This window comes from Elgaria multicarinata, chromosome 4, assembly GCF_023053635.1.
Source record: "Elgaria multicarinata webbii isolate HBS135686 ecotype San Diego chromosome 4, rElgMul1.1.pri, whole genome shotgun sequence".
Classification (NCBI taxonomy): domain Eukaryota; kingdom Metazoa; phylum Chordata; class Lepidosauria; order Squamata; family Anguidae; genus Elgaria; species Elgaria multicarinata.
The window spans coordinates 39,882,828-39,909,107 of NC_086174.1; the positions used below are offsets into that span (position 1 = coordinate 39,882,828).

Below are 26,280 nucleotides of genomic sequence, written 5' to 3' on the forward strand. Positions count from 1 at the left end.
TCTCACTAACCCTTTTGCTGCAAAAGGGTTAGCAGCCTAATCATGGCTTAGCATGTCATCTGAACAGGCCCAATGTCTATGGTCAAGAGATCTGGAGTGCTGTACAGGCTTCCTTCCTCACTCCTCATACAAAGAAGCACAAATATAACTTTATAATGTGGTTAATGCTGCCAGTGGAAATAGAGAGTAGAATTTGGGTGGGGTGATTAAGAGATTAATTATGATTAAGATATTTTGTGACACTTTACATCTTTATCAGACAAAAATGTCTTAAAGTTTCTTTCATTTACACTATTGTGGTTTCTTGATCAGTCCCTCTTCCCTTTGGTTCCTTTAGTTGGCTTTCCTATGCGTTTCCTTCTGGCTGCTTTTGTTCAAACTCTGTAAGAGCAGAAGTGTTCAACCACATATCACGTACACATACACACGCACACACATCAAAATCTAGCCTTTCTTGATGCTGAATTGGGGCTATCACTGTGCCATTTTAATTTTATTTGTTTGCTTGCTTAACTTCACACATACACAGTAGTGTTGCATGTTTTGAAGCAAATGACACATAAGAGCCTTGTCGACTGGATAGAGTATGCATAGGATAAGCCGTGCAGCGTGGAAGATAAGACTGGTAGAAGCCTGTTTTTTGTTTATTTCGGAGTGACACTATGTGTGTGTTTGTCAAAGTTGTGGAGGCACTCCAACTATAGGGTTATTAAGAATGAACAAGGCTATTCAGTTTGTAATTATGATTTAATTTACTACCACTCATAGATTCATAAGCCAAACCTTGTAGGTTGTACCTACAAGCCTAAACCCGCAGTTTGTGTTCCATTTCATATTTATCTTTCATTCTCTCTTCACACTAATTTTTGTGCATTTCCTGGGTATTTTTTTTCATTGATTGCAAAAGGCCAGCTTAGAAATAGTTAAAAACAGAAACATGCTTTCTCCTGTTGAACTTGCAAGCCCAGGCATTTTATTTATTCATGTACTTCATAAAAGCTAATTTTGTGGGTTGGCACCGGTTTAATGATAAAAATGGGTGGTAGGGAGCCTAAGTCTGAAGTAACCAGACTGTGCTGTAATCTTCTGCTGGCATACATTAAAATCTGGCTGGCTGAATTTGTGCCAAGGTTAAAACCCACCACCAAAATGAAAATGGCCCCTATTACGGCATAGGTGGCACAGAACAGTACCACAGCAAACAATTATTATTATTATTATTATTATTATTATTATTATTATTTATATAGCACCATCAATGTACATGGTGCTGTACAGAGTAAAACAGTAAATAGCGAGACCCTGCCGCATAGGCTTACATTCTAATAAAACCATGATAAAACAATAAGGAGGGGAAGAGAAAGCAAACAGGCACAGGGTAGGGTAAACAGGCACTGGGTAGGGTAAAACTAAAAATCAAGAAGTGGACTGAAAACATGTGGTCCCAGATCACATGTGGTGTGATCTGGGACCACTTAATAGGATGAATGTCAGATGTGCAAAAGAAAAATCCGTCTTCAGGCTTGGATACAACCCAGAGGACACTGTTTTGTTGCTGTTTCAAGAGCAGCACCCTCAATACATGCTTTATAATACAATCTCATTGCAAGCAGTAAGGTGAAAGCCTCTCTTGAAGGAGACTGGCTTTATCAAAATAAATTGACATGTAAACAGTTCTGAAACACTGAAGCTAAGAAATCCCTCCTGGTTAATCTTTAAAAAGCCTGCCATTGTAAGTTGTTTATAGCATGTGCCTATCTTAACGTTCACTGTTTTGGTTCTGGGCTGGCCGATTTGTGTGATTATTAAGGTGGAGCTGTGCAGTGCTGGGCAGAGTACATAATGTACAAGCCTAAATCTTATCAGGAGGGGGAACAGGAGGGCGTTGTAGATGGAGGAGTAGAACAGAAGCATTGTTAACTTTGTTAAATTTCAAGTACTATCATAATAAAAATAGTAACAATATATGTCCCACTCCTCTACTCAAAGTACCTAGACAGGGATACGGCATAATCATAAAAACAATATATGATCAGTAAAAAGTACAACAAAGAATTTCTAAAAGCAATAACAACATATAATCGACACTTAAAACTGCAAAAAGCCAACCTACCAATAGCAAGAGTAAAAGATGTTATACATTAGAACTAGTAACGGGGAGGGCTCCCCCCCCTTAAAGATGGCTTACAAATAATTTTAAATAAATAAAATTAGACATGGCACATTAAAACCAGTAGAGAGGGTTGACTTCAGGTCTGGCGAAAGATACACAGAGGGTTTTCAATTGGGAAGGGGATTCCAGAATTGCAGGAGTGTTTTACAATGTTTGTTCACTGAATAATCTGAGATGACACCAAGACTAATTCCTGGACAGTCCTACATGGGATCTCTAAGATAACTTGGTCCTCAGCCATTTAGGACTTGAGCCCGGAAGTGCATAGGAAAAAAGTGCAACTGACCTGGAACAGCCCTGTGGGTGACATTGACCAGATGCAATGGTGGTGGTGGTGAAATAAGATTTCTTCGCTGTTACCACTGCCACAGAGTAGGCCCTAATAGGGACTCTAGTCTGTATTTGGTTAGATATGTCTCCAGCTGTCCACCTTTGGGGATTCTACGTCTCTTCCCTTTCCTTCCGAAGTACCCAACTCTTCCATGGAATTAGAACCTTTTCTTTCCTACAAATAGTATGTGTGGATGCCAGTGGTATAACTGATGCTGTGCTTGTGGCAGGAAGAGAGGGTTAGAAGGAAAGACAACCTGTTCGACATGATTTGTGGTATCCTTGTCAACTACTGGAAAGTGAGGATTGTTCAGCTGCTTAATATCTTTGATGGCATTTGACATCTCACACAAGACAGGAATGCAGATTATAAAACTCATTCTCAAAGCACTTATCAGCTAGGTATGTCAAATATAGAATTAGTATTTCATGCCAAAGACTGCTTACAGCTTTATTTATTTATTTATTTATGAGATTTCTTAGCCACTTTTCAGGACAGAAGCCCTCCCAAGGATGTCCTGTTATGATTACGTATATATATTGTTTGTGTATGTATGTGGGCATGCATGGGAAGGTTACACTTCTCTCCATCAGCCACTATGCAGAGGACAGTAGAGTTAGTTACATTAACAAACGATATGGTTTAAATTCCAGCCTTGTATCCTATAAACAGAACCCCAGGGCACTGTGTGTAACTTTCCACCCATTCCGCATATTGGAATCTTTTTGCTGAAGATATTTTAGAGATAACTTCTGTGTTAATATTTCCACATAAGAACCATGGTTGCCAAATCTGGATTCTGTGCCTACCTTTTTAAATACTGCAAGGTACAAAGACTGAGCAAAACTTTCCTGTAGGAGTTGGCTAGGAGGCACAAGCTCTTTCACCTGCTCCTCCAACTGTATTGGGGCAAAAGTGATCTCTCCTGGCCATAGTTGGTGGTGGAAGAAACCAATGGAGGATCAAAAGGTGGAAGGTGAAGTGATGCATCTGTTAGATTTTGGTTTAACATGGTTCGATTTTGGAAATTACAGTTGCATTAAACAAGCATGTGCAACACTTAAAGGTGTAGGCACAGTCTCCTCCTTAATAGGTGGTGTTTTATATCAAAGATCCCGTGGCCGGTACTAAATGCCATTGCGGGTGTGGAATGTTCCATTTCAGTGGGAGCAGCCCGTAGTCTTCATTAGCATTACTTGACTCTCCATTTCTGGAGCACTTTTTCTATGCGCTGGAGACATTTCCTTTGGATGGTAATGTTGTTGCATTGGGGAAGTGGGCACAGCATGGTGCTGAAACTGAGTGGCGCATTGTTTGTTTTTGCTTAATACATGTCCTTTAGTCTGTTTAAAGAGTATCCATATCAGATGAAGGGCTACTTTGTAACAAGTCATTACTGCACAAAGATGTGACTGTGTACAGATGGCATTTTATCCTGCTCCCGGTGACTCCTTCTCTCTTCTCCTTTTCTTTGTTAAAGGCTTAGCTGTTGGCCTTGGCATTGGAGCATTGGCAGAAGTTGCAAAGAAGAGCCTTAGATCTGAAGAGCGCAATGGTGAGTGTGCCTTTGCTTACTCCTAATACAAGCATCCAGTCCTGTCTCTGTCTCCGAGCACATTTTGATTTGCAAGTGCCCAGAGTCACAAATATTTTAAAGACATAGTAGAGTAATACCAACTAATAAAGCTTGTATAGGACTTCTGCATTTAGATTTGTTTTCTAATGAAGCAACACAGCTACCTGCAATTTTTATCCACTTTGAATAAATGACAATTGAAATTTAAGAAGGTGGTAGTGTTGTGGTTGTTGATGATGCAGCAGGAAGACAAATTCCTGCCTATTGGTGGGAGAAAAACTGTAGAATAAGATAAAGCATTGCCCCCCTAGAAGAATTCTTTGGTGTACTGGCCCTGATCAACACAGAAGCTTAATGTGTCTGTTTGCTTAGCAGAGCATTCGTGACTGCCTGTCTTGTTTTGCAGCTATCCTTGAACTTTATTTTGAAGTTTGTCTTCTGGTTCTTTCCTTTCAGAATATTGGAAAAAAATAGTTGCAGTACTTGTTTTACCATAAATAGATATCTTGTTTGTCTTGGACCTGGCTAACAATCAGTCACTGAAGTGAAGGTTATATAGAATATATCTGAGATAAAGGAACGGTGTTGTTGCACAAAACGACATAGTGAACAAGTCATTTCTGTGCTTGGATTGGCTGCGGTCTCACATATGAACTTGCCCGATGGAAGTTCACAAATGCAGGGGAGATTATCAGAGGTTTGGAGAGGGCTGGTCTTTGTTCTATCCAACGTCTTCAAGCTGCTCAGGAACAGAGCAGATACACGTCCTTGTGTGGGAAGAGGAGTACTGTGCCAAACATACATCTTGCTGTCAGGTACTAAGTCTCCTGGTGCTTGACTGATTCCCATATGATATTCCTCCACTCTTAAAATTATTATAAAAAGTAACTGCACCCAGTTGTGAATGTTCAGATGTGAGTCTGACAAAGTTTGTCCACCAGAGGTCTTAATCAGTCTGGTATCTTGCTGTCTGCATGCTTCAGATGGTATCTTTGGCTCACTCTGTCACAACCAGTTCCTTGTGTGTTAAGAACGTGAATAGAGAATAGTAACTTTGGAGTAGTTTTTAATATTGTATTGCTACCCAAAGCCTTTTACTGCATCAAGGATCTACTTACTTCAGTAATCAGGACATATAACGGAAGGATCAAGAAGATCCCAACCAAAATTGCTAAATACTTTGACAAGGGCCTACCTCTCCATCTAGCATCCCAAGATTACGTGTGTACGTGTCTATGTGTGTTTGGTATTTCCTTATGCCACCACTGGTTGAACTTTAAAGATGTAGCTTTCACATGGCTTAATACAAGCTCGTTGTTCTAATGCTGCCTGTTAATCTAGAAGCAATAGAGGATATTACTTAGGTTGCCTGCAATTACACAATGATCCCCGCCCTCCACTGGTATGACATGCTTTTCCAAGGTCACAACTGGAAGGCTTTATCTTCCCTACCACCTGAGATCCTTCTAACTGGGGATTTATTATTAGTTCATTAAATTTATAGCTCACATTGCTGCCGAAGAAGGTACTCAAGGTTAAGAAGTAGAATGTATAGCTAAGAAATAAGAGGAATGTTATGTTATGTATGTATATGATTTATCATGTGTTGTTAAATAATAAAAAAAATATTAAAAAAAGAAGGTACTCAAGGTGGTTAACAATAGGAAAACTCCAATAAAAACAGAGATAAAATTAAAACATAAAAACCAAATTAAAAACACAAGTAAAACACATAAGTAAAAAGATTCTGGGGCTTTGGCATTGAACTGTGCCCCCTTTTATTTTAGACTTGCTCACTGAATCCCCCCACCCCTGCCCCAAGAAATCTTTAACTTGTTCCTCCGTAATCTTCATGTGTGTGCCTCCATGGGGATAATTATTAAAGTACTTCCATAACGGTACATGTTATATTCGCAGAAGTTGTTAATCGTTTCCTGAGGGTGCAGAGCTAACATGTGGTTACAACATGTTGAATGCAAGTGCAAAGCCAGCTGTAGTCTGTTTTAAGTGTCTTGTAGAAATTATAGAATGTATAATCACAGAATCTTTGCCCAGATCTAGGACGCTCTAAATTGCCTGGGCACAGAGTGGAGGAGGCTTTTGAGGTGAACACAGTCAGCCCAGTTACAGGATCCTTGGAGGCATTCCTGTTCCAGGGCAGAGATTGTGCAACTGTTCTTGTTTACATTTTTTTTTCTGTTTGCATGAGGTACCTTGTATAATTGGTCACTCTCTGACCTGAATACAGGCTCAGCAAAATTATTAAAAGAGGTTGAACTCACTGCTGCTCACAAACTGTAAATTCTGGGGGCGGGTGGGGAGAAGAGCTATGCTCATGGGATTTAGTGTAAGGAGAAGTGAACTGTCAGGGGCTTTTAGTTTTATGATAATTTGCTGGTTTGTTTACAGAAGAACCTTAGGCATTTTTTGTGTGGTGGTCAAGGTCAAAGACCCCTTTCTCTGACATCCTGTAGCCTTCTCCAGATGTTTTAGAGTATGTTTCCCATCAGCCCCAGCCAGCATGGTCAAGGATGATGGGAATTGCAGTTCAAAGTATCTGGAGGGCACCATGTTTGGGAAGTCGGCTGTAGATAGAAGGCTATGTTGTAGAGTCCTTGAAATAGAGTTCTTTGCCATGGGAGCACGAGCACACAGGGAATAGATAACTGGCTTTAAAAATGAGATCCTGGGTTCTTTAGCTAGCTCTGCAGTTGCTTTTGCTGTCTGAGTTTGTGGCTTTAATCCAGTCTTCCCTCAACATGGGTCCCTCCACATGTTGTGAACTCCAGCTCCATAATGCCTGATAACGGGCTGTTCTGGTTGGGCTGATGGTAGTCGTAGTCTACAACATCTAGAGCAGAGATAGGGAGCCTCCACTCTGCGCAGAATTAAGCTGTGCTTTTGTAGGCATTGGAGCTGTTTCACTGGGGCTTGCTCCGGGGTAGTCTTAGAACTGAGCTGTGTTTTCTATGCTTGGTGGGAAAATCCCAACCTGATAAGACATTCATCAAAAGTCTCTGTGTCCTTAGCCCTGCCTAGTGCTGGAATGTGCCCCTTGTCCTGCTGAGGCTTGGAGAGACCTGGGGCAGTATCCAAAGCTGGCAGTCTGACAGTGCTCATTAGGTCGTGCTAGCAGGAATGGGGCTGCTACAGCAACAAGAAGCTGAACGTTTTTAGAGCAACCCTAGAAACCAGCCTAAAAACTGGAATGGAACAGGTCAGTAGAGTTCCCTTCTGTAAGCTCCGCTGACTTGTTCCATTCTAGAAAAGCTAGTTTTGGCTAGTTTCTTGAGGTTGCTGTAAGACATGCCAGCTTCCTGTTGCTCTAGTGATGGTTCCCGCTAGCACAAGGGCAACTTCGGATACTGCCTTCGGAACGAAGTGTGATCCCTCTTGGAGGAGGCAGAGGACTCTACCTGACTATGGACTGAGCCCCAGGAAGCAATGGTTTGCGTCTCGCTAGTTTTCTGAGTCTTTGCAAAATCTGTACAAGGACTGGGAATGTTCTTGTCTTTTTCAAAGCTTTGGAGACAGATGGTTATCTTGCTGGAATAACTAAAAATTATGATTAGTGAATTCCTTTGTTTATGTAGTGATCTTGTTTTATTATTAGATCTCCTTCTCCTCCTCCTCCTCCTCCTCTTCTTCTTCATCCTCCCTTTATTTTATTAACTTTATGTTGAAATGAAATAAAATTCTATGTAGAATAAAGAAAAAAGCGTTCAACAGTGGCAACCACATTTGTGGTCCCGTTTCCTCAACAGGCAGGTAAATGAATATGCTTCTCATTAAGAGGTTAATATGGAAATTGGCAAGCAGACAAACATTCTGAAAAGAATGTTTAGCCTTACGGTGGAAAGCAGGGGCAAGGGGGAGCACTGGTCTGAAAGTACAAGCAAGGAGATCTAGGCTCAGCATGAGGCTCGACATCTTAATCCTATCATAACAAGGTTAATAAATATAACATTGGTTTTGGACTGCTCCCATGGAGATCTTCCAGGGGAAAAAATGGACAGGAATCAAGGATGCTTTAGTTTTCTTAGACTGCAGTCCTAAAGACACCTACTAGAGAGTGAGCCCCATTGAACACAATGTGAATTGCTTCTGAGTAAACCTGAATCAGATTGCACTGTTAGAGTGGGGAATAGGTGGGATTAGATGAGGCAATAGGTGCAGATTATATGACCCATTAGAGGAGCTGTTGTATGGTTAATCTGTGTAACTCATGCCCCTGTTGTGATTTTGCACTTGCTGTGTTCTTGAGAATGCCAGTCTCCCTTAATGACCTATATGGTTCCTCTCATATCTTATGCTCTTGAACGTGATTCTCTGATTACATTCAAACAAATATTTACTAGCTGCTACCCTCCAGTTCATAAAGACATAAAGAGCAGGAGGGTATAAATTTGGCTCAGGAATGGTGATGCTGATTAATAATAATGATCCTAAGGCTACAACCCTATACCTGCTTGCCTCCAGGTAAACCCCATTGAACTCAGTGGGGCTTACTTCTGAGTAGACCCGTATAAGATTCCACTGTAAATTTCCTCTTTGAGGCCTGTGCTTTCCTGTCTCTGTGATTCCAGATCTATTTTGTTGGGCTGATGAAATCAAATATATTTCTGTTGGCTCTTTTCTCTCCCACCGACAGTGTTTTCCACCTGCCTCTGCTGTCATTCATTCCAAAGAGTCTGCAAATGGAGCTTCGCAGCTCACTTTTTTAAAAAATAATAATGTTGATCTCATCTTGTCAACAAGAGCAGCAGTCTGATTTTGTGGCAGGGTTTAGTCAGCAAATAATAGAATCTCAAGGGCTGCTGCTGCTAAAATCATGGGATAAAGTTTTTTTTAAAAAAATCCCTCCCCAAAGCTAATCGTTTCCAGATTTGAGTTAATTTACCGCAAGCTAATCTTCAAAGACTACGGACTCTGGTCTGTTTGAAGGCTGTGGATTGGGAGTTCAATATAATGCAACCAGCAAGTTTCACTAATCATGTAACTGAGTCTTGTCTTTTTTACTCTTGCATTAACTCATATGACCTTGATTCAGGTAGGGACCATGATGCTCCAAGAGGTGCTCCTCACTGAAGGCAGGGGAAAGGTTTAACTCCCCCTTCTGAAGTGCTGTGGCCCAAATTTGAGTTGGTGCCACACCTGCTTACACAACAGAAAAAATAAGACAAACCTCAGCTACACACTTGGACAAATATTTTCTTGACTTGGGAAGGGCTACTATATGAGTGTATCGGTGCTCTCCCCTGATGAAAACTTAGAATACTTTAAAAAGTACTCAAGCACCAAAGATTATGAGCTGCTCTGCATGCAGTGTCAAGCTTGTGTACTTTCTCTTCCATTTGCACACTCCAACTTCCACCATGACTTCCTCTTTTGTTGTTATGAGAGTCAGTGTGGTGTAATGATTAGTATGTCAGGAGTGGAGAGCCCAGATTTAAATCCCCACTCAACCATGAAGCTTCTTGGGTGACCTTGGTGCAGTCACTGTCTCTAATCCTAGCCTAACTCACAGGGTTGTTGTAAGGATAAAATGGAGTGGAGGACCACCATGTATGTTGTTCCGAGCTCCTTGGAGGAAGGGCAGGAAAAATGAAATAATAATTGCATTTGAACTGGCAAATTAATGTTTGCCCTCCAGTCCAGAATCAGAAACCCTTTTTGAATTGTGATTTCCAGTTCTGATTTGGAGGGCAAGTAATATTTGCTGATTTGGGTTTAATACCAAACTGTGGTTTTCCATAAACCAGGAAGTTCCATAAAACAGGAGAGAGTGTCATGCCCCTTTTGGATTGCCCCTTAATTTGCACTAATGCTGAGTCTGATTCAGCCATACCAGGACAGTGGAGGAGGAGTGTGTTTGTGCCCAAGTCTTAGACCTGCCAGCTAAGCCACCTTCAGATGTTACATTCAAATTATCCCTATATAATATTGTGTGTGTGTGAAAGTTTATTTCCATTATGTATTGTGGATGAGTTTCAATGTGAGCCTGTTAGGATGTATTTATTGTATTTTATATCATGTTTTTATACTGTTTATTTTATACTTTGAATAGTTTTAATTTTTGTGAACCGCCCAGGGAGCTTCGACTATCGGGCGGTATAAAAATCCAATAAATAAATAAATAAGGGCGGCACCCGAAATTAATTAACTCACCGATTAAGGAGATATGCACTGTGTATTTCCTGGAACAACTTACAAATGCTGCATTTGTAGGTTGTTTCTGTGACATCCAAACTGGAGCACTTGGGGTTATTTGTGGGTTAAACAACTCTAAGTTAACCCGTGCCTTGTTCTTAGTTATCCCACAAATTGCTACCAGGACCTTTTGTCCAAGCAGGCGCTGTGCCTACCAAGCAAGCAAAGTAAAAATAGCCCTGTTGGTTACTGCTGACCTTCAGAGCCATTTTAGCATTTCTGGTAGGAAGGACTAATTAGAATATGTGTTGGCCAAGTTGGGTGTTAGGACAGTGCTTCCATGAATATGAAATGAAATCTAGTCTCCAAACGCCCTCTTCTGCTGAGCAAGAGATGAGCTTCAAGGTCAAATTTACTAAGTAATGAATAAGCTTGCAGCAGTACTTTTCAGTGCTGCAGAAGCAAATAGATGAAATTCTTGAGCCAGAAAATGTGCAGTTCTCTGAATTATTTATGGTTGTGTTTCAAACTTGATCTAAGAAGTAGGTTTTCATGGGGTGTTGCTACCTCAGAATGTAGAGGACAATTGCGCATGTCAGTCTACTCACACATTACAGGGGCTTTGTTTAATGGGTAAAAGTGGCCACCTTCAAAGGAAAAGGCATCTCTCCTAGCTTTCTCCTGGACATACTTGCTTTGCACAGGTAGGGAGATTTTAAGCATGGGGAAACATTTGAACAAGTATGTCCCCACCCCCATACATTTCTGAGGTGGAACAGGCTGCACAGTATGCCCTGAAGAAATTTTTGATTTGATTCCTAAGAAGTTGAAATTTGACAAATATCTGCACCTTTCTTCCCAGTATCAGCTGAAAGGGAAGAGAGAGTGCATTATAAGCTGGAGAGGAGGGAGAGGGTGTGTGGGTTGGTAATGAACTCCACCCAATGTGATATTCAATTAATTAGTTATGCTGCTAAGCTTGAATCAGTTGACAGTGGGGACTGCCTGGGTAGTGGAGTGGTAAAATAGCTTTTGATTTTGGGGTGAGGTGGGGCACGGTCCTCCAAAAGAAGTGGCAGAATATTGGACTAGGGTTCACATTTCAGTTTTTCCTGTGCAGCCTTGGGTGGAGAAAGAAAGGGTTCAGACAGTCATATGTATTTTATTTATTTTAAACATTTCTTGGCCGCCTTTCAGGGCAGAGGCCCTCACAAGGTGGCTTACAACAATGTCAAGATATGAACAAGCATTTTGACTGTGACTGCAGTCTCTTTTCTCCCCCTTGAAATGAGCAAGTGAACAAACCAGGAAGTCTTCCATTAATTGCAGTTTTCAGTTGTGCTTGAACCAGGAAACTATGGTTAAGAGGTTTGGAACAAGCCGAGATGCTGAGCCAACTTCAAACCAAGGCTTAATATTTTGGGTTGTTTCGAAGTTATTAACCGCTTTCCCAGTTTGGATGAAATCGGAAACTATAGTTAATGAAGACTTCCTAGTTTGTTCAGTTGCTTATGCCAAGGGAGGAGTGAAAGGGTGGCGTGCACAGCTGAAAGGCTTGTTCATATCTTGACTTATTAAGCCAAGATATGATTGTCTGAACGTGGTCAGAAAGGATCTTAAGCCACAGTTACAGCTTTTTAATCACCATGATTATGTGAACTAAAGAATGATAAAAGTATGTTAAAGATTGATTTATTTGAATGCAGGTGAACACTTGAAAAGTGGTAACTTACGAAGGTGGTGTGCATTTAACCACTTGGTAAGCCATCTAGCTGGGCTTTCTCTGTTGTGGCACCCCGACTGTGGAATGCCCTCCCCTTGGAGGCTCGACTGGCGCCAACGCTGATTTTATTCCAGCGCCAAGTGAAAACATGGCTTTTTAACAAAGCTTTTAATGGTTGAATTCACTAAGTTGGCGCATTGTTTTAATTGTTTTACTGCTTTTAAATTATATATTGTTTTAACTTGGTTTATAGTTTAATTTGTTTTTAGCTGTGTATATTTGCTGTTTTATACTGTATGCTGCCCTGAGATCTTATTGATATAGGGCGGGATATAAATGTTTTAAATAAATAAATAAATAAATATTGTCCTGCCAAGTTGGAAGGAGAATTTTACTGCCTCTCTGAATCCCTGAGTTTCTGATTAGTTGACTTTCTTCCCAACTTGTGAGGATAATTCAGATGATTATTTTACCAAGTAGTTATGTGAACATTATGGTAGGTTATCATTCACCCTTTGTTATGGGCCAGCAGCCAGTTGAAATTCCTGCGTGTTTTGGCTTACTGCCCATGACTAGCCAGTCATATAGGATTAAGCTTTCTCTGCACAACACTGCAAATGTAGATTTGCATGGCAAGCTGAAAAGCATAGTCCTGTTTGTGATGTGGGTGCATGCAATTGACTAGCCATAGACAGTTAATTGATACATTTTTGAAAATTAGTCTGTGTTTTACAGATCACCAACTCGGCCCTCCTGACAGGGGCAGGGAGAGTGGCACAATTCACCGCTCTTTCCCGCTCCGTCACCAGATGCGGACGCTTGACCCCATGTAATGCTGTCCCAGCCCTAATCATTGACTTGCCAGAAATCGATGCCGTTTAGGTTACTTCTTCATTCCAGAACGCTAGACTTGGGACTCAGCCTACACTTACTGAGCAGTGATGTAGGAGCTGCTGCTTCTGCTCTAGAACTGATTGAATCTAGGAGCAACGTGGGCAAGAGCAGGGGTGTAGTTCTTTCCTGTTCATGTTTCGTGTGATGGGCAATGCTGATGGACCCAACTGTTCAGACCCTATAAATGGTCCCAGAGCAGCATGAGAAGAGGCTATAGGGAAGCAACTGCCTTGGTGCTTCTGGATAAGTGTGATTTGGGCCTCAATTTGATATGATTTACAACTTATCAGTTCCTTTGGTGAAGGGAGGGGTTTCAGACTGATCGTATAAATGGTTTCAATATTCCTGCAGTCAGGCGTTTATGACTTCTGGATGCTCTGCCTGCTTCTTCATAAAATTGGAATAGTTTAGTTTCCCTCATATGTCTACTTGGGCCGTTATAATTTGGGAACAATTAAGCCAATAGTCTCAGTACTTGATGCTATTTCACAGGTTCCAACTCGCTCAAGGTATCCCTAACTCGACCGTCACCTTTTCTTCTAACTCGACCGTCACCTTTTCTCTCCTTGTTTTATATTGAGAAACATCCCACAGTGATGGATATTACTAGTAGTTACCACTTTTTTTTTCTTTTTTTAAGTGCTGTCCTGAGAGCAAGTTCTTTGGGTCACATGGCAACAATGCTGATAATCAGTGGAATCCGCATGAAACTAAACCATTTTTCTGCTCTGCCTGCATGTCTTCAGGAAAGAAATCTGTTACGGATTCTAGCCCGTTTCTATCAGAGGCCAACGCAGAAAGAATTGTGAGGACCTTGTGCAAGGTTCGAGGGGCTGCGCTGAAGCTGGGACAGATGCTGAGCATTCAAGGTAAGTGCCAGGAGTTCCTCTGTTTCTTGGTTCTCCCCTGCTCCGGGTTGTTTTTTGTCTTAATTGGGGTAACTGTCATTTCTGGGCCCAGGCATGTATTTTAGTCTAGGAGATTGGAAGAGCTGCAAAGCAGCATGGACCGTTGGGCCTGTCTGTCAGTACTGAGTGCCAAGCATCCATTTCATAGGCCAGAACTACAACACCTAGTTTCAAAAACTTGTGCATAGTTAAAGTGCCTTTCTAAGGAATGGCTAGACTATGTACACATATGCATCTGCCATGATCATTTCTCCCTGGCTCAACAGCCTTGATGCAGCCTGAAACCTGTTAGCACCCAACAGAGGCTAATCCCATTAAGTCTACAAGTCTCCCCCAGGACTCCATATTAGATTATTAAAACTGCACCTGCTTCTTCATCCCCTGTGGTTTGTTTGAGGACTAGGAGTACATCCACAGATGCTGCTGTACCAAAAAGCTCTAATTGCACAGGCCTGTTTTGTTGCCTTTATCTGCCCTACAACCTTACTTGTATTTGCATATCCTGAAATGTATATTTAGTGAAAACCATTACTTCAGTTTCAGGCTTAACTTCCATTTTACACCGATTTATTTGGGCTGAAACATTAGAGTGTTCATTGGCAACTGAAAGATTAACACATTCTTTATGACATAAGATTTGTGGACTAGAACCTTACCTTCTCCTATCCCTGGCCGATGGCTGGTTGGCCACTGTGTGAACAGAGTGCTGGACTAGATGGACCCTTGGTCTGATCCAGCATCAGGGCTCTTCTTCTGTTCTTATGAAATGTTATCCACGAAAGCTTAGATCATAATAAATGTGTTGATCTTTAAGGCAGTCTCCCCCAGTGTGGTGCCCTAGAGCTGTTTTGGACTACAACCCCCATCATCCCTGCCATGGGCCATGCTGGTTGGGACTGTAAGAATGGGAGTAACAACTTTCACAAAACCAGGCATGTTCATGTGGCCTCTCCTGTGCTTAAAAACGACAACTAAACAAATGTCTTCCCACTAACCACATAGCATTGTTAGGACTGCTGGAGGCCTTTAAAGCAATAAACAGAACCGAAAGGCAACACTAACAAACCTGGTGGACAGACTCATTCCATTCCTTCTTTAAACTTTGCCACCCTCCCTCGCGAGGTGCGTATGCTTTTGTATTTCTGAAAAGGACCAGGACGATATGCCGTCCCCAGCAGAATCCTTTGAACAGTTCATTCCATTAGCAACAAGTGGTTGGTGCAACTTGCAGGCTGCCATCTGTGTGCAGTTGCTTCATCACCTCAACTCACTGCTAACCCCTTTTTGTGGTCAGTGTCTTGCCCAACTTAGCTAACTGTAGGGAAAGAACTAGTATGTGAGTTTGGGGTGAATTTTAATAGCTAGTCTAAGCCTTGGAAGTGACTCTTTCTCCCTCCCTTTTCTTGTATCTACTTTCTGATGGTATCTCTGCTAAATTCAGTTGTGTGCAGCGTTCCTGGAAGGCAGCTGCAGGAGGACCTTAATAGAAGACAGTAGTGCAAACAGGGAACCTAGCAATGTCTTGGGCTGACTTTGCTTGGTTGGGAGCCACCCTCATGCCTCTTTTTGGTGCTGGTGGTGGTGGCCTTTGAGGAGGGACTTCGTCTGAGGCCTTCACGAGCAAAATGTGGAGGCCTAGAGGTCTAAATTCAAGCTGGAGGTTCCCCATTCTTGCTTTAGCCAATGTACCGATGATATGTGGCTCCATATCATTCAAGGGAAATCAATAATCCAAAAGTTTGGGCAAGGAGAAGGTTTATTAGATCCTTCTCAGCTTTTTACCTTTCACCTGCTTTTCTTCTCCGTTTCTCCCCGCCCTGCCCTTTCCGATGCAAAGCCTTGCAAAGCCCTGGTTCCCCCCTTTAAATGTTTTCCTATCTGCCAGCCACAGCAGGTGAGTTCCTGGCTGTACTTCCCTTTTGTTTTGTCTCCCAGTGTTTTAAAAATTACTTCCCAAAAGACTTCAGGCAGACATTTTAAAATTCTAAGAACATAATTCACGCCTTAGTCTGCTACTGCTATGCAGACTGTGGGTTTGGAAGGTGGGTAGTTCTGCTGGGTTAGGAAGTTTGAACTAATGGCCCTGCTTCAGTGCCAGGCTGCAAAGAATGCCTTCCAGAGTTGTTTGAAGTCCTACTAGGTCGGCTACAGAAATAGCGAGAGAAGACGGTTCATCGGTATGTTAGTGAGCAAAGCAGATAAGTGCTGGAATAGGCATACCAGATCAGAGCTGATGGGGGGCGTGGCGGCGTTATGCTCTGTTTTTCTGATGCAGTGAAAGTGGAGGACCCTGTTGAGAATTAAAACAGAGATTCGTTCTCCTTGATAGTCGCTGCCAACTTTGGCTGTAACTCAGGGGGTGGGGGGAGGACAAGGATAGAATAGAAGAGGTTTCAGCGCATTTCTTCAGGACTCCCAAATTTGTTGCTCACTTGAAGTGCATGTAACACTTAACAATAAGCATTCTTCTATCATGCCATGTGCCCCTGGAAAATGGCATCAGACACAAAATCCAGCATCGTGACATCTTGACTTTAGCAACATACTTTTGAGCCTTTGGAGCTGCAAAGATAAGTATGAAGATTTGTTGCCCCGGGGGTTGCTCAGAAGCAAGTTTCCCCTTGTCACGGCTAGCAGAACAAGGACTAATTGTGCAAAAAATGGACATTTACGTAAGTTAAGCTGGTCATAGTAATCAGCTTTTTAGCAGTGGAAAAGGAAAACTGCTTTTTTAGCTTAACATTTTAATTTAAACCATAGAATATGTGCAGTCCTCTGTAGTTTTATTTGTGGCCAGGAAAACAGAACAGGAAGTACAGAGATGACAAAGATAAAATGCTCAGTTGTGGCTTTTGTACTTGAGGGTGATTACAGGTTGGGGGTAAGACCTTTTATAGAAGTAACAGAATAATCGTGTTTCATTGTGGGTCTGACTGCCTGATGTTCTTTCCTTTTGGCAGATGATGCCTTCATCAACCCTCACCTGCAGAAGATTTTTGAACGCGTCCGTCAGAGTGCAGACTTCATGCCTTTGAAGCAAATGATGGTGAGAACTTGGTTTACCTACTTGACAGGAGAGATCCTGTGGACTGAAACAGAAAGCTCTCCCCCAGCCCACCCCCAGCCCCCCACGACCCCTCAGCAAGCTGGAAGAACAACCCCCTGATCCTTGTTACATTCTAGCCAACTCCATCCTTTTAAGGAAGCTGAATAATATATATCTGGTGTTACCATGATGCACATCTTTGAAGTTTAGTGCTCTGCTTCACAGCGACGTGTTTTGCCATACTGTGCAAGTCAATGGCCACTTGAATTTATTTCTGGCTACTTGCATAACCTTGACGTTTGTTATAGGCAGACTTGGGAGAAAGTCCTAGTGGCTGTTTCTGTAAAACTGCATTCTGTTTCTTCTTCTTTTACTTCTAGAAAACTTTGAACTCTGACCTCGGCCCTAACTGGCGTGATAAATTGGAGTTTTTTGAGGAGCGACCTTTTGCTGCAGCTTCAATTGGACAGGTTCACCTGGCTCGCTTGAAGAACGGCAAAGAAGTTGCCATGAAAATCCAGGTGAGCTTCGTAGATTTCAATGCTTTCTCATCTGGCATCTGCGGTAGCGTTGATTACAGGAGTCCAGATTCGTTGGGGTTTAGTATGTACCTGGGTTCTGGTGGTGTTTAACCCTAACCCACTCCTATGCTTGGGGAAAGCACCTTACAAAATTTGTTTTGGGATAAGACCTCATTAAGTCATAGTTCCCCCCCCCCCCCCGACATATATCAATTGCTTAAATGCAATGCAAGCAAAATTAAATGGTTATTAAGGGGTTCTTAATAGGAAAGGCAATCATTAATTCATTCAAAAGCTCCAGGAAGTTAAAAACAAACAGATCAATATTGAAAAGCTACTTTACGTTAACTTCAGAACATGTGAGTGGATTGGGCTTTATTCCCCCTTTGTATATTAAAATGATAATATCATTGCTAGTTGAGGTGTGTAGTAAACAGTTTTTGCTTATTCCCTTTAAACTAACTTTTTAAATTTTACCTTTTTAAAAAAAAAAATCTTGGTTGCCTTTCAGGGCAAAAGTCCTTCAAACTTTAATGTAGACTGGGCGAGGCAGTTGGATGAAGGAAAATTAAACTCTGATCGGGCTGCTCTGTTTCTGTCAGATTGCAGACTTCAGACATGCAGCTGAATCAGTCACACCTCATGTTTGCATTTTGTAGGCAGTTCTGGGAATACATTTTGGAAAGCGTCATCTTTGCTGGAAATCATGGCATTACAGCTGGCATAATTCTTGATCAATCTCTCAGAGTGTTGGGAATTTTCATCATCTCCAGAACTTTTCTACTCTCTGAGAAATTCATGAAATCCTATAGACATCCCTTTGCCCTCCAGATGTTTTGGAGTACAATTCCCACAATCCCTTGTCATTGGGCATGCTAGTTGGGACTTACAGAAATTATACTCCAAAACATCTGGAGGGCAACAGGTTGCCTTCCCCCTGCAGTAGGTGGCTGCAAGGTTTGCTAGGTTGTTGGACGCTGTTGTGTGTTTCCCCCCCTCTTAAACCCCGTCCTGATTAAAAGTGATGGAAAGTTACTGTTGTTGCGGCTGTTCCTGTCAGTCTACTATCCAAGCACAGGTGTTAAGCTGTGAAAACTGGTGCCCTGGACTCTTTTTTTTTCTCCTAAAGGGCAAATGGACAGGAGAGAGAAAATGAATTGTCGTTTTCTCAGGCTATGTTTTGAAGCATAGCTATGTGGAGTATTTGAGATTTGTGGACTTGGGGTTGGACAGTCCAAATAAGCTTGGAAAGATGAAGTGTTAGTCATTATTCCTCATTTCCCTCCCCCATCCCACGCCCATTTATAACTTCCAAAGTCACTTTGCATGTCCCATGTAAAGTAAAGCTCTATTTAGGAAAACAGACTGCTCGGATTACAGAACTAGTGTATAGTTTTTGAAGGGTTGTATGCTGGGCCATTTGGCCCTAGTAGGAAAAAGCCATAACTTGTTGGAAGAGAACATGTTTTGTAAGCAAAAGGTTTCAGGTTCAATCAAGGTAGGACTGGGAAAGACTTGTCTGAAATCCTGGAGAGCCGCTGCGAGTCAGTGCTGACAATACTGGCCTAGATGGACTGATGGTCAGGGTCAGTATAAGGCAGCTTCCTATTATCTTTTGATCTCTTTTCCCTCCTGGAATTCAGCACCATTATTTAGCTTTCTCAGTGGTTTTAGGTGAAGAGGAATACTTTAAAATGGTACTCCGTTTTAGTAAAGGGAAATGTAGCAGCTCAAGGTCATCAGTGTTTTAACTGGGCAGGTGTAGGTCTGGTTGGTTGGTACACTGAGGTTGGGCTCAGGAACATTGTTCTTCTCATCATTTCCCTTTTCTCTTTTGCAGTATCCTGGAGTGGCCCAGAGCATCAATAGTGATGTCAGCAACCTGATGACCGTCCTGAGTATGAGCAATGTTCTCCCAGAAGGTAGAGCTACTAGACATGGTGGGAAAGGAAGGAATTTCCTTGAAAGGAGGGCAGTTTTTAAGCAGCTACTGGGATCTTATTGAAGGGTTCAGTGTGCCTGCTGCACCTCCATAGCACCAATTTAAGTTGTTTCAAAGTCCAAAACATGTGTAGTAGCACATGGGGGCAGAGATAGGGTGGGAGGAGTGGGGGGGGGGGGGATTGTGCCAAAAGCAGTTGCATTTTTATGTTGCTAAAAGGAACCTTAAAATGGGTAGTGCCCCCCCACCCTACTCAATAAGTGGAGTGCCTACAATCCTTGACATCAGCATTGGAAGGTAAGATGCTGTCCAGCAATACAAAAGTTTTGTCCTCCAAGGCATTGGAACATGGCTAACTGCCATCTTCACCCTGTGGGGAAGAAGATGCGAGGGAGACTGGAGCAGGCAGGGACCATCAGAGCCTGCTTCAGTTGGACCCTTCCCCCCCCCCCAGGGCTAACATCTTCACCTTGTGGGGAAGAAGGAGCTGTTGGTTTGCCCCTCCATTGGGAGATGAGAGGACGGAGCAGGGCCTTCCCACCAGCCTAAACAGTCTCCTTAATTTCTTTTTATTTTCTCCCTCTTCCCTCCCCATCCACTTTTCCTTGTGTGTCACGTCTTTTTTTTTTTTTAGAATGTAAGCCTGAGGGTAGGGACTGTCTTCTTTATTGAGACATTGTAAGCCGCTCCGAGAGCCTTTTGGCTGAGGTGCGGGATAAAAATACTCTAAATAAATAAATAAACAAACTGTGATGGCTCTTTCCAGTTCCCGACATTTCTTTTCATGCTATGGGAGTTGTGTGGTGAACGTGCACATGCGGAGTTGCCATTTGAATCGCCTTCTCAGCCCCTTTGTAGCTTGGTCTTGATGAGAGGAAACTCTATGAGATCTAGAATGAAAGCCTTGTTAGGCTTTGGAGCATAACTGTTGAAATGGTTGGAAGGGACACCTGCTCCCCCTTACAAGCAAAGCAGTTGCTAGGACAAGATGTGAAACTGGGCTGCCTGTTCTAGGGGAGCACCTCCCACTATTGCCCAAACAGGTCATTATTTACTTATTTATTTATTTATTTATTACATTTCTATACCGCCCAATAGCCGAAGCTCTCTGGGCGGTTCACAAAAATTAAAACCATCATAAAACAACCAACAAGCTAAAAACACAAATACAAAATACAATATAAAAAGCACAACCAGGATGAAACCACGCAGCAAAATTGATATAAGGTTAAAATACAGAGTTAAAACAGTATAATTTAAATTTAAGTTAAAATTAAGTGTTAAAACTTATTTCATTAGCCTGAAAGTTGGGAGCTCGCCTGCTCTGTGAGTTTTAGCCTCCATGTGCTGTGGCTAATCCATGCTGCTTTGCCCATCTAAGTAAATAAGCATATCTACGAGAGGCCCAGCATTCACGCCTGATACGTTGCTGCCAGTGAAAAGACAGAAAGATTTGTTTGCTGCGTAACCTATTAGTCCATCTCTCCTTTGTCAGCAGTTTGTGGACTTGCTGCTAGATGTGAGTAGAGTCCAGCAAAAGGAACCATTTCTTCTCTTGGACTTTTTGTGCCTGGCTCTATGAACGCTGAGCAAAGTTTCATTTTAATCCCTGTTGTTTAGCCATTGTTAATCTTGATACCAAATAGAAGGGAAAGATCTGTGTGCCTCTGTTTTTTCCATTTAAAGAGAAGACAGTGGGTGCCCTTCCTTTCCTTTTGCTCTGCACTCCAGAGCATGGATGGCTTTCTACTGAAGTTCCAATACCCCAGTAGTTGGAAGGCAGTACAGGCCTGCTGCTCATAAACCTGTTGCTGAAAAACAGCCTTAGAAGAACTCTCCTTTGTTCTTGACTTGAGATATGTCACCACTTCGGTTAACCAAAGATACTTGTGTCGGGCTGGAAATACCAGTGAATCGGGGTCCTTAACGCACAACTCTCCATTACGTTCTGCCACTCAAGTGCTCTGCTTTTTATTTAAATCAGCTCTGTATCCAATCATAAACAGTTTCTCTCTCCTTCAATTTTGCTTCCAGGCCTCTTCCCTGAACATCTGATTGAAGTTCTGAGCAGAGAGCTGGCCTTGGAATGTGATTACAAGAGAGAAGCTGCCTGTGCAAAGAAATTCAGGTGCATTTCCCTTAGATCCTCTGCCTCCCTTCATGCTCTCTTCTCCCAGTTTACTGTGTGATGTTGATGGGGCTCAGTAAGATAGCATTCATATTTAATTTTTATTTATTTATTTATTTACAACATTTGTATATATCGCTCCATATTTAAAGCAGATTTCGGAGTGGTGAACATAAGATGGAGCTGTGAACATAATGCTGCATTTGGGGCACATAGCTTTATGGCAAACGCTTGGACATGTGCATGTTACTGGGGCAGGATATCTCTTGAGCGGAGAGAAAAGAGACATTGGCCCCATTCAGAAGACACCTTAAACCATGGCTTTAATCATGGTGGTTAAGCCAGAAAACTGGGCTGTGTTCAGAAGACACCTTAAACCACGGCTTTAACCACAGTGGTTAAGCCAGAAAGCCTTATTCACTGTGGTTAAAGACATGGTTTAAGGTGTCTTCTGAACACAGCCTGGCTTTCTCGCTTAACCACCATGGTTAAAGCTGTGGTTTAAGGTGTCTTCTGAATGGGGCCTGTGTGAAGAAGAGAGCGGCTGCCTTTTGGCAAAGCCATTCTGCCTTTGCTGGTCAGATGTTGACGTGTTCACCGACCCCTCCGGAGGGCTCTCTTAGCGTTTGCTTGCTGCCCTTTAGGGAGCTGTTGAAGGACCACCCGTTCTTTTACGTCCCTGCTGTGGTGGATGAGCTGTGCAGCCCACATGTTCTGACGACAGAACTGGTGACAGGGTTTCCACTGGATCGAGCTGAAGAACTGAGCCAGGAGATCCGGAATGAGGTATTGTTGTCTGGCCTTTTTCATTTTACGGGTGACAGAGAAACATGGCATCTTTCATTTTCAAACCATTTTTAAGAGCGTGCACTGGAATGGCTAGGTTGGTGCCGTACATGGAAGGAAACAGAGGTGTTGGGAACCCTTTGTTTTCTTGGGAATGACATTGCAGGGCTTGGAGGGGCATTTTGCTAGGGGGGAATTCACAAGCAGGGATGTGCTCAAGCCTTTCTCTTGACAACTGGTTCTGTCCTGGAAGTCTGTGCCCTCACCCCCTTTCCCCACAAAGTTTTTTTCCCCTAGGGATGCCTAAGGATTTTGTGTAGTCTGCATTTCAAAGTCAACTGATCTGACAAGCACCTCCCAAACTAATGTGCAGCTTGGAACACAGTTCTCCTTAGGTTTTGAACTTCTCCAAATTTTGCAGTGCAGTTCCTGGCTCCAAAGGTTTATAAATGTTTAAAAGATAAAATAAGTTTAGACATTCAGACTCTGAGAGGGGATTTGTTTTAAAATGTGCATTTCTAAACCATTATGTATAGTTGAAACAATTAAATACTTTCAAATATTTAATTTAATTTATTGAAATTCGTTTAATTTATTGAAATTCATTTAATTAATTTAAATACGAATTTTTGTACAGATTTTTTAAAAAGCACATCACACAGATTAATGTGGAAATGTGACAGAATGGTCTGATGAATTCCTAACGCAGGGGTAGGTAACTTGTGGCACTCCAGTAGTTTTGGCCTGCAACTCCCATCTGTCCTGGCCAGCTGGGCCAGTGGTGGGGGATTATGGGAGTTGTAGGCCAAAACATCTGGAGGGCCACAATTTGCTCACTCCTGAATTCAGAGGTGCAGAACGGTCAAAGACCAAAAATAGGCTGATTTGTCCATCCCTGTTTTTTTTCCAGCTGGGCTCCTAAATAGAAATGAATTTAGTTGTTGGGAAAATCAACTGATAGGAGTCATTTTCAGGTGGGATAACACAAGATTAATTCCCCATTTTCTCAGCAAATGTGTGGTTGGAATAATGACTTTTCTGAGGAAATGTTTAGTTTTGCCTTCTCTCATGGAAATAAGTCTGCTGATGTTATTGACAGAAAAGTTTTTGTAAAGCTTTCCTGTCAGATTGCTTGAATATAATTTAGGCTATTTGCTCTTGGCAATCCTTGTATAGTGAGACCCAGAGAAAGGCCTCTGAGAATTTGGGCTGTGTATAAAAAGCCGAATTACTGACCCCCTTTAGCTTCTGGATGCTTCCAGGGAGTGCTTGTGGGAATATCAGTCTCAGTCCTGTCAGCTCCTTCTGCCACACAGTTTTGGGCACATGTCGCCTGCATTTCCTCCCAAGGAGTGTTGTACATGGGATTCTCAGCTGCTCTCTTATACAGCTATTGGTCAGGCCCAGCTCTGCTTGAAACCCTCAAACATGGTGTTATATTGGGTGCCTGTGCTAATTGCCTGTGGGTCCTAAAAGCCACCTTCTCTCCTACCATGCAAGCCAGTTTCCGTTGTTGCTTCTCCATTGTGGATAACGAACATTCAGAGGGCAAAACGTGACCTTGTGGGTAGGATAACTAGCTTGGCAAAAGAGATCAACTTCCCTTTCCTGGGACGAGCAATCAGAAATGCATCATCTTCGTATTGCATAAGGATCCAAATATAGGTTGCACAGTTGGCCCAACCCTAGCAGCCCAAAGGCTGCTGGAAAAGTACTCTCAGTAAACAAGAGAAGAGATGAAACATGGACAAAAGGGCATTGGAGCTGAATATAGTAAGAGCTACAGAGTGAACGGGAGGACAGGCAGTTCTAGCTGCTGTCAGATCGGCAGATGTCCTGGAATTGTGACAAACCCTGTAGGAGGCCGTAAACATGCTTAACAGCTGTCAGCACATCATTGAGCAAAAGGAGCAAACTCCTGACTACATGCGGTAGAGCTAGGTTTAGTCACTGACATCTAGATGTTCTGTGGCTAACATTGATTCAGAGACAATGAAGGCTCAGTTCAGTGATTGGTTAGCTTATGCCAGGGGTCTGCAACCTGTGGACAAGCCTTAGGGAGTCTTTCCTGTGGCTCATGGATGCCCTAGCCACGTCCCTCCAAACTCTCCAGCCCAGACATCTCCTACTGTACCTTCCCCCCTAAAACTAACTTTTTGCACTCTAACTTGCCAAACACTGATTTTTCTCTCTCAAGAGGGAAGCCACAGAGTATGAAGTGCTAGAGCGTCTATTGCCACTCTAGCATGCTGAACCCTGTGGTTTCTCTGTCAAGAAGGGAAACAGAGTCACTGTCCCTCCGTACTCTATAGTTTTCCTCTCAGTAATATTCTTGAGAGAGAGACCAGAGAATTCAGCAGGCTAGAGCAGCTATTTCTCCTCTCCTAGGAGAGGAGGTTTAAGATCCTGCTGAAGTCCTCCCCCCCACACACAGTGGAATGCAGGTAAGGGGTGTATGTGTGAGTGTGTGACTGTCAGAAAGACAGAGAAGGGGGAAGGCTATGTATGTGTTTGTGCATATTGGGGAGGGGGACCTATGATGCCACCCACTGCTGACTCTGGCCACACCTACGATAGCATGTGGTCCCTGAGCAGCTGACCATCACATGTGGCCCTTGGGGGCAAAATGTTGCCCGTCCCTGGCCTGTGCTTCATTGATCAAATGTGAAAGGTACACAGATGGCAACAGATGCATACTAGTACAAATAGAGACGTGGTTTGTGTGAGTTTCTCGATCCAAGCTAACTCTACTGCCTGAGTAAATGTAACTATGTTGAGTGTAAACTCAACAGAAAGCGGCAATCAATGATGTGTTTTTAAACACTTGTCAAATTTCCACCTGAAATATTCACCTAAAAGCATATGTGGTGAGTTTCTCAAGTAGACATCTAAAAGTATATGTACCAGATTAAATCTTCAGTGAACCAGTGGTCACTTCCTCCTCTATTCTTGTCTCTTTTAAATTTGGCCTCAACTCTGGGGTGCTAAGTAAGCTGCAGCACTGTTTTAGTCATTAGTCTTTCTGTGCTTGGTAACAGATGTGTCAAAGGAAGCAAGAGTGCAATTAAGTGCCTTCCACAAAGATTTTTTCCCCTTGATAGCTTAAGGATGGCTTCAGCATTGCTCCAAAGTGGATACACTTCCTCTTTTCAAGCTTGCAGTTGTGTAATGTCCAAAGCAGGGATTGTAGCATCTCTCTCCTCGCACCTCCATGGACTGTAGCTATATCGGGAGTCTTTGCAGTGTCCTCCACCTGACGTGCTCTTTCTCACATGTGTGCCCTTGAATGGCCATGGCATCTCTTTCTGTGTGATCTGCATATTTAGAGTTGCTGGCTCTGGGACAGGTAGTATCCGTTGCTTGCTGATGGCTGTTTGATTCTCACCCATTTTTGTCCCTTTGTTGCAATTTTTACAGATCTGCCACAACATCTTGGTTTTGTGCCTGCGGGAGTTGTTTGAGTTCAGGTACATGCAGACTGATCCAAACTGGTCGAACTTCTTCTACGACCCCGAATTGCATAAGGTAAAGGCCCTCTAGAAACTGGAAGAGGCACTAGCAGCCCACAGCATTTCTTTCTTCCTCTTTAGCAAGTATTTGCTAAAGGTTAGCAGATGGAGTATTTGCTAAGGTTAGAACAGCTTGGCAGCAGGATAAGTGGGCTTCATGGTAACACCGGGTGTCTGGAGATGGTATGGGCAAACAGAAGCACATTTCATATTAACAGTATAGCAGGAGCATCATGAGAGAGTGGTAAGGCTCTTGTAGAACTCATCTAAGGATTCCACTGTTATGTCCCTAAAAGAAAAATGTAAAACATTTTTCCTGCCAGACCTCCAGAAAGATTTAACTTCTTTAAAGTAGTGGCTTTCCAGTGTTCTACCTCCAGGAAACCCATCCCATATTGACTTGTCTGTGGAGGGAAGCTCTGTACGTTGTGGAGCATTCTGGGGCACAATCTGGTCCCTACACTTGGCCCTGCAAAGGCTGGCTGGGTGCCTTTGTTGACTAGTGCAGACAGAGTGGCATTTGAGGATACATCCATGCCCTCCTATAGCTGTACATTGCAGCAGAAGATGGATAATGACAAGCAAACTGTGTT

At 42.6% G+C, this 26,280-nt stretch overlaps 1 protein-coding gene across 1 annotated transcript in view; it reads left to right on the forward strand.

The window, feature by feature from the left end:
* COQ8A (coenzyme Q8A) overlaps nt 1–26,280 on the forward strand; it is a 72,035-nt gene that overhangs the window by 40,393 nt on the left and 5,362 nt on the right. The window contains exons 5-12 of the mRNA XM_063124147.1: nt 3,985–4,059; nt 13,594–13,716; nt 16,716–16,801; nt 17,182–17,322; nt 19,163–19,244; nt 21,299–21,392; nt 22,037–22,178; nt 25,596–25,703. Of these exons, the coding sequence (XP_062980217.1) occupies nt 3,985–4,059; nt 13,594–13,716; nt 16,716–16,801; nt 17,182–17,322; nt 19,163–19,244; nt 21,299–21,392; nt 22,037–22,178; nt 25,596–25,703 (851 nt within the window). The remainder of the gene's footprint in view (nt 1–3,984; nt 4,060–13,593; nt 13,717–16,715; nt 16,802–17,181; nt 17,323–19,162; nt 19,245–21,298; nt 21,393–22,036; nt 22,179–25,595; nt 25,704–26,280) is intronic.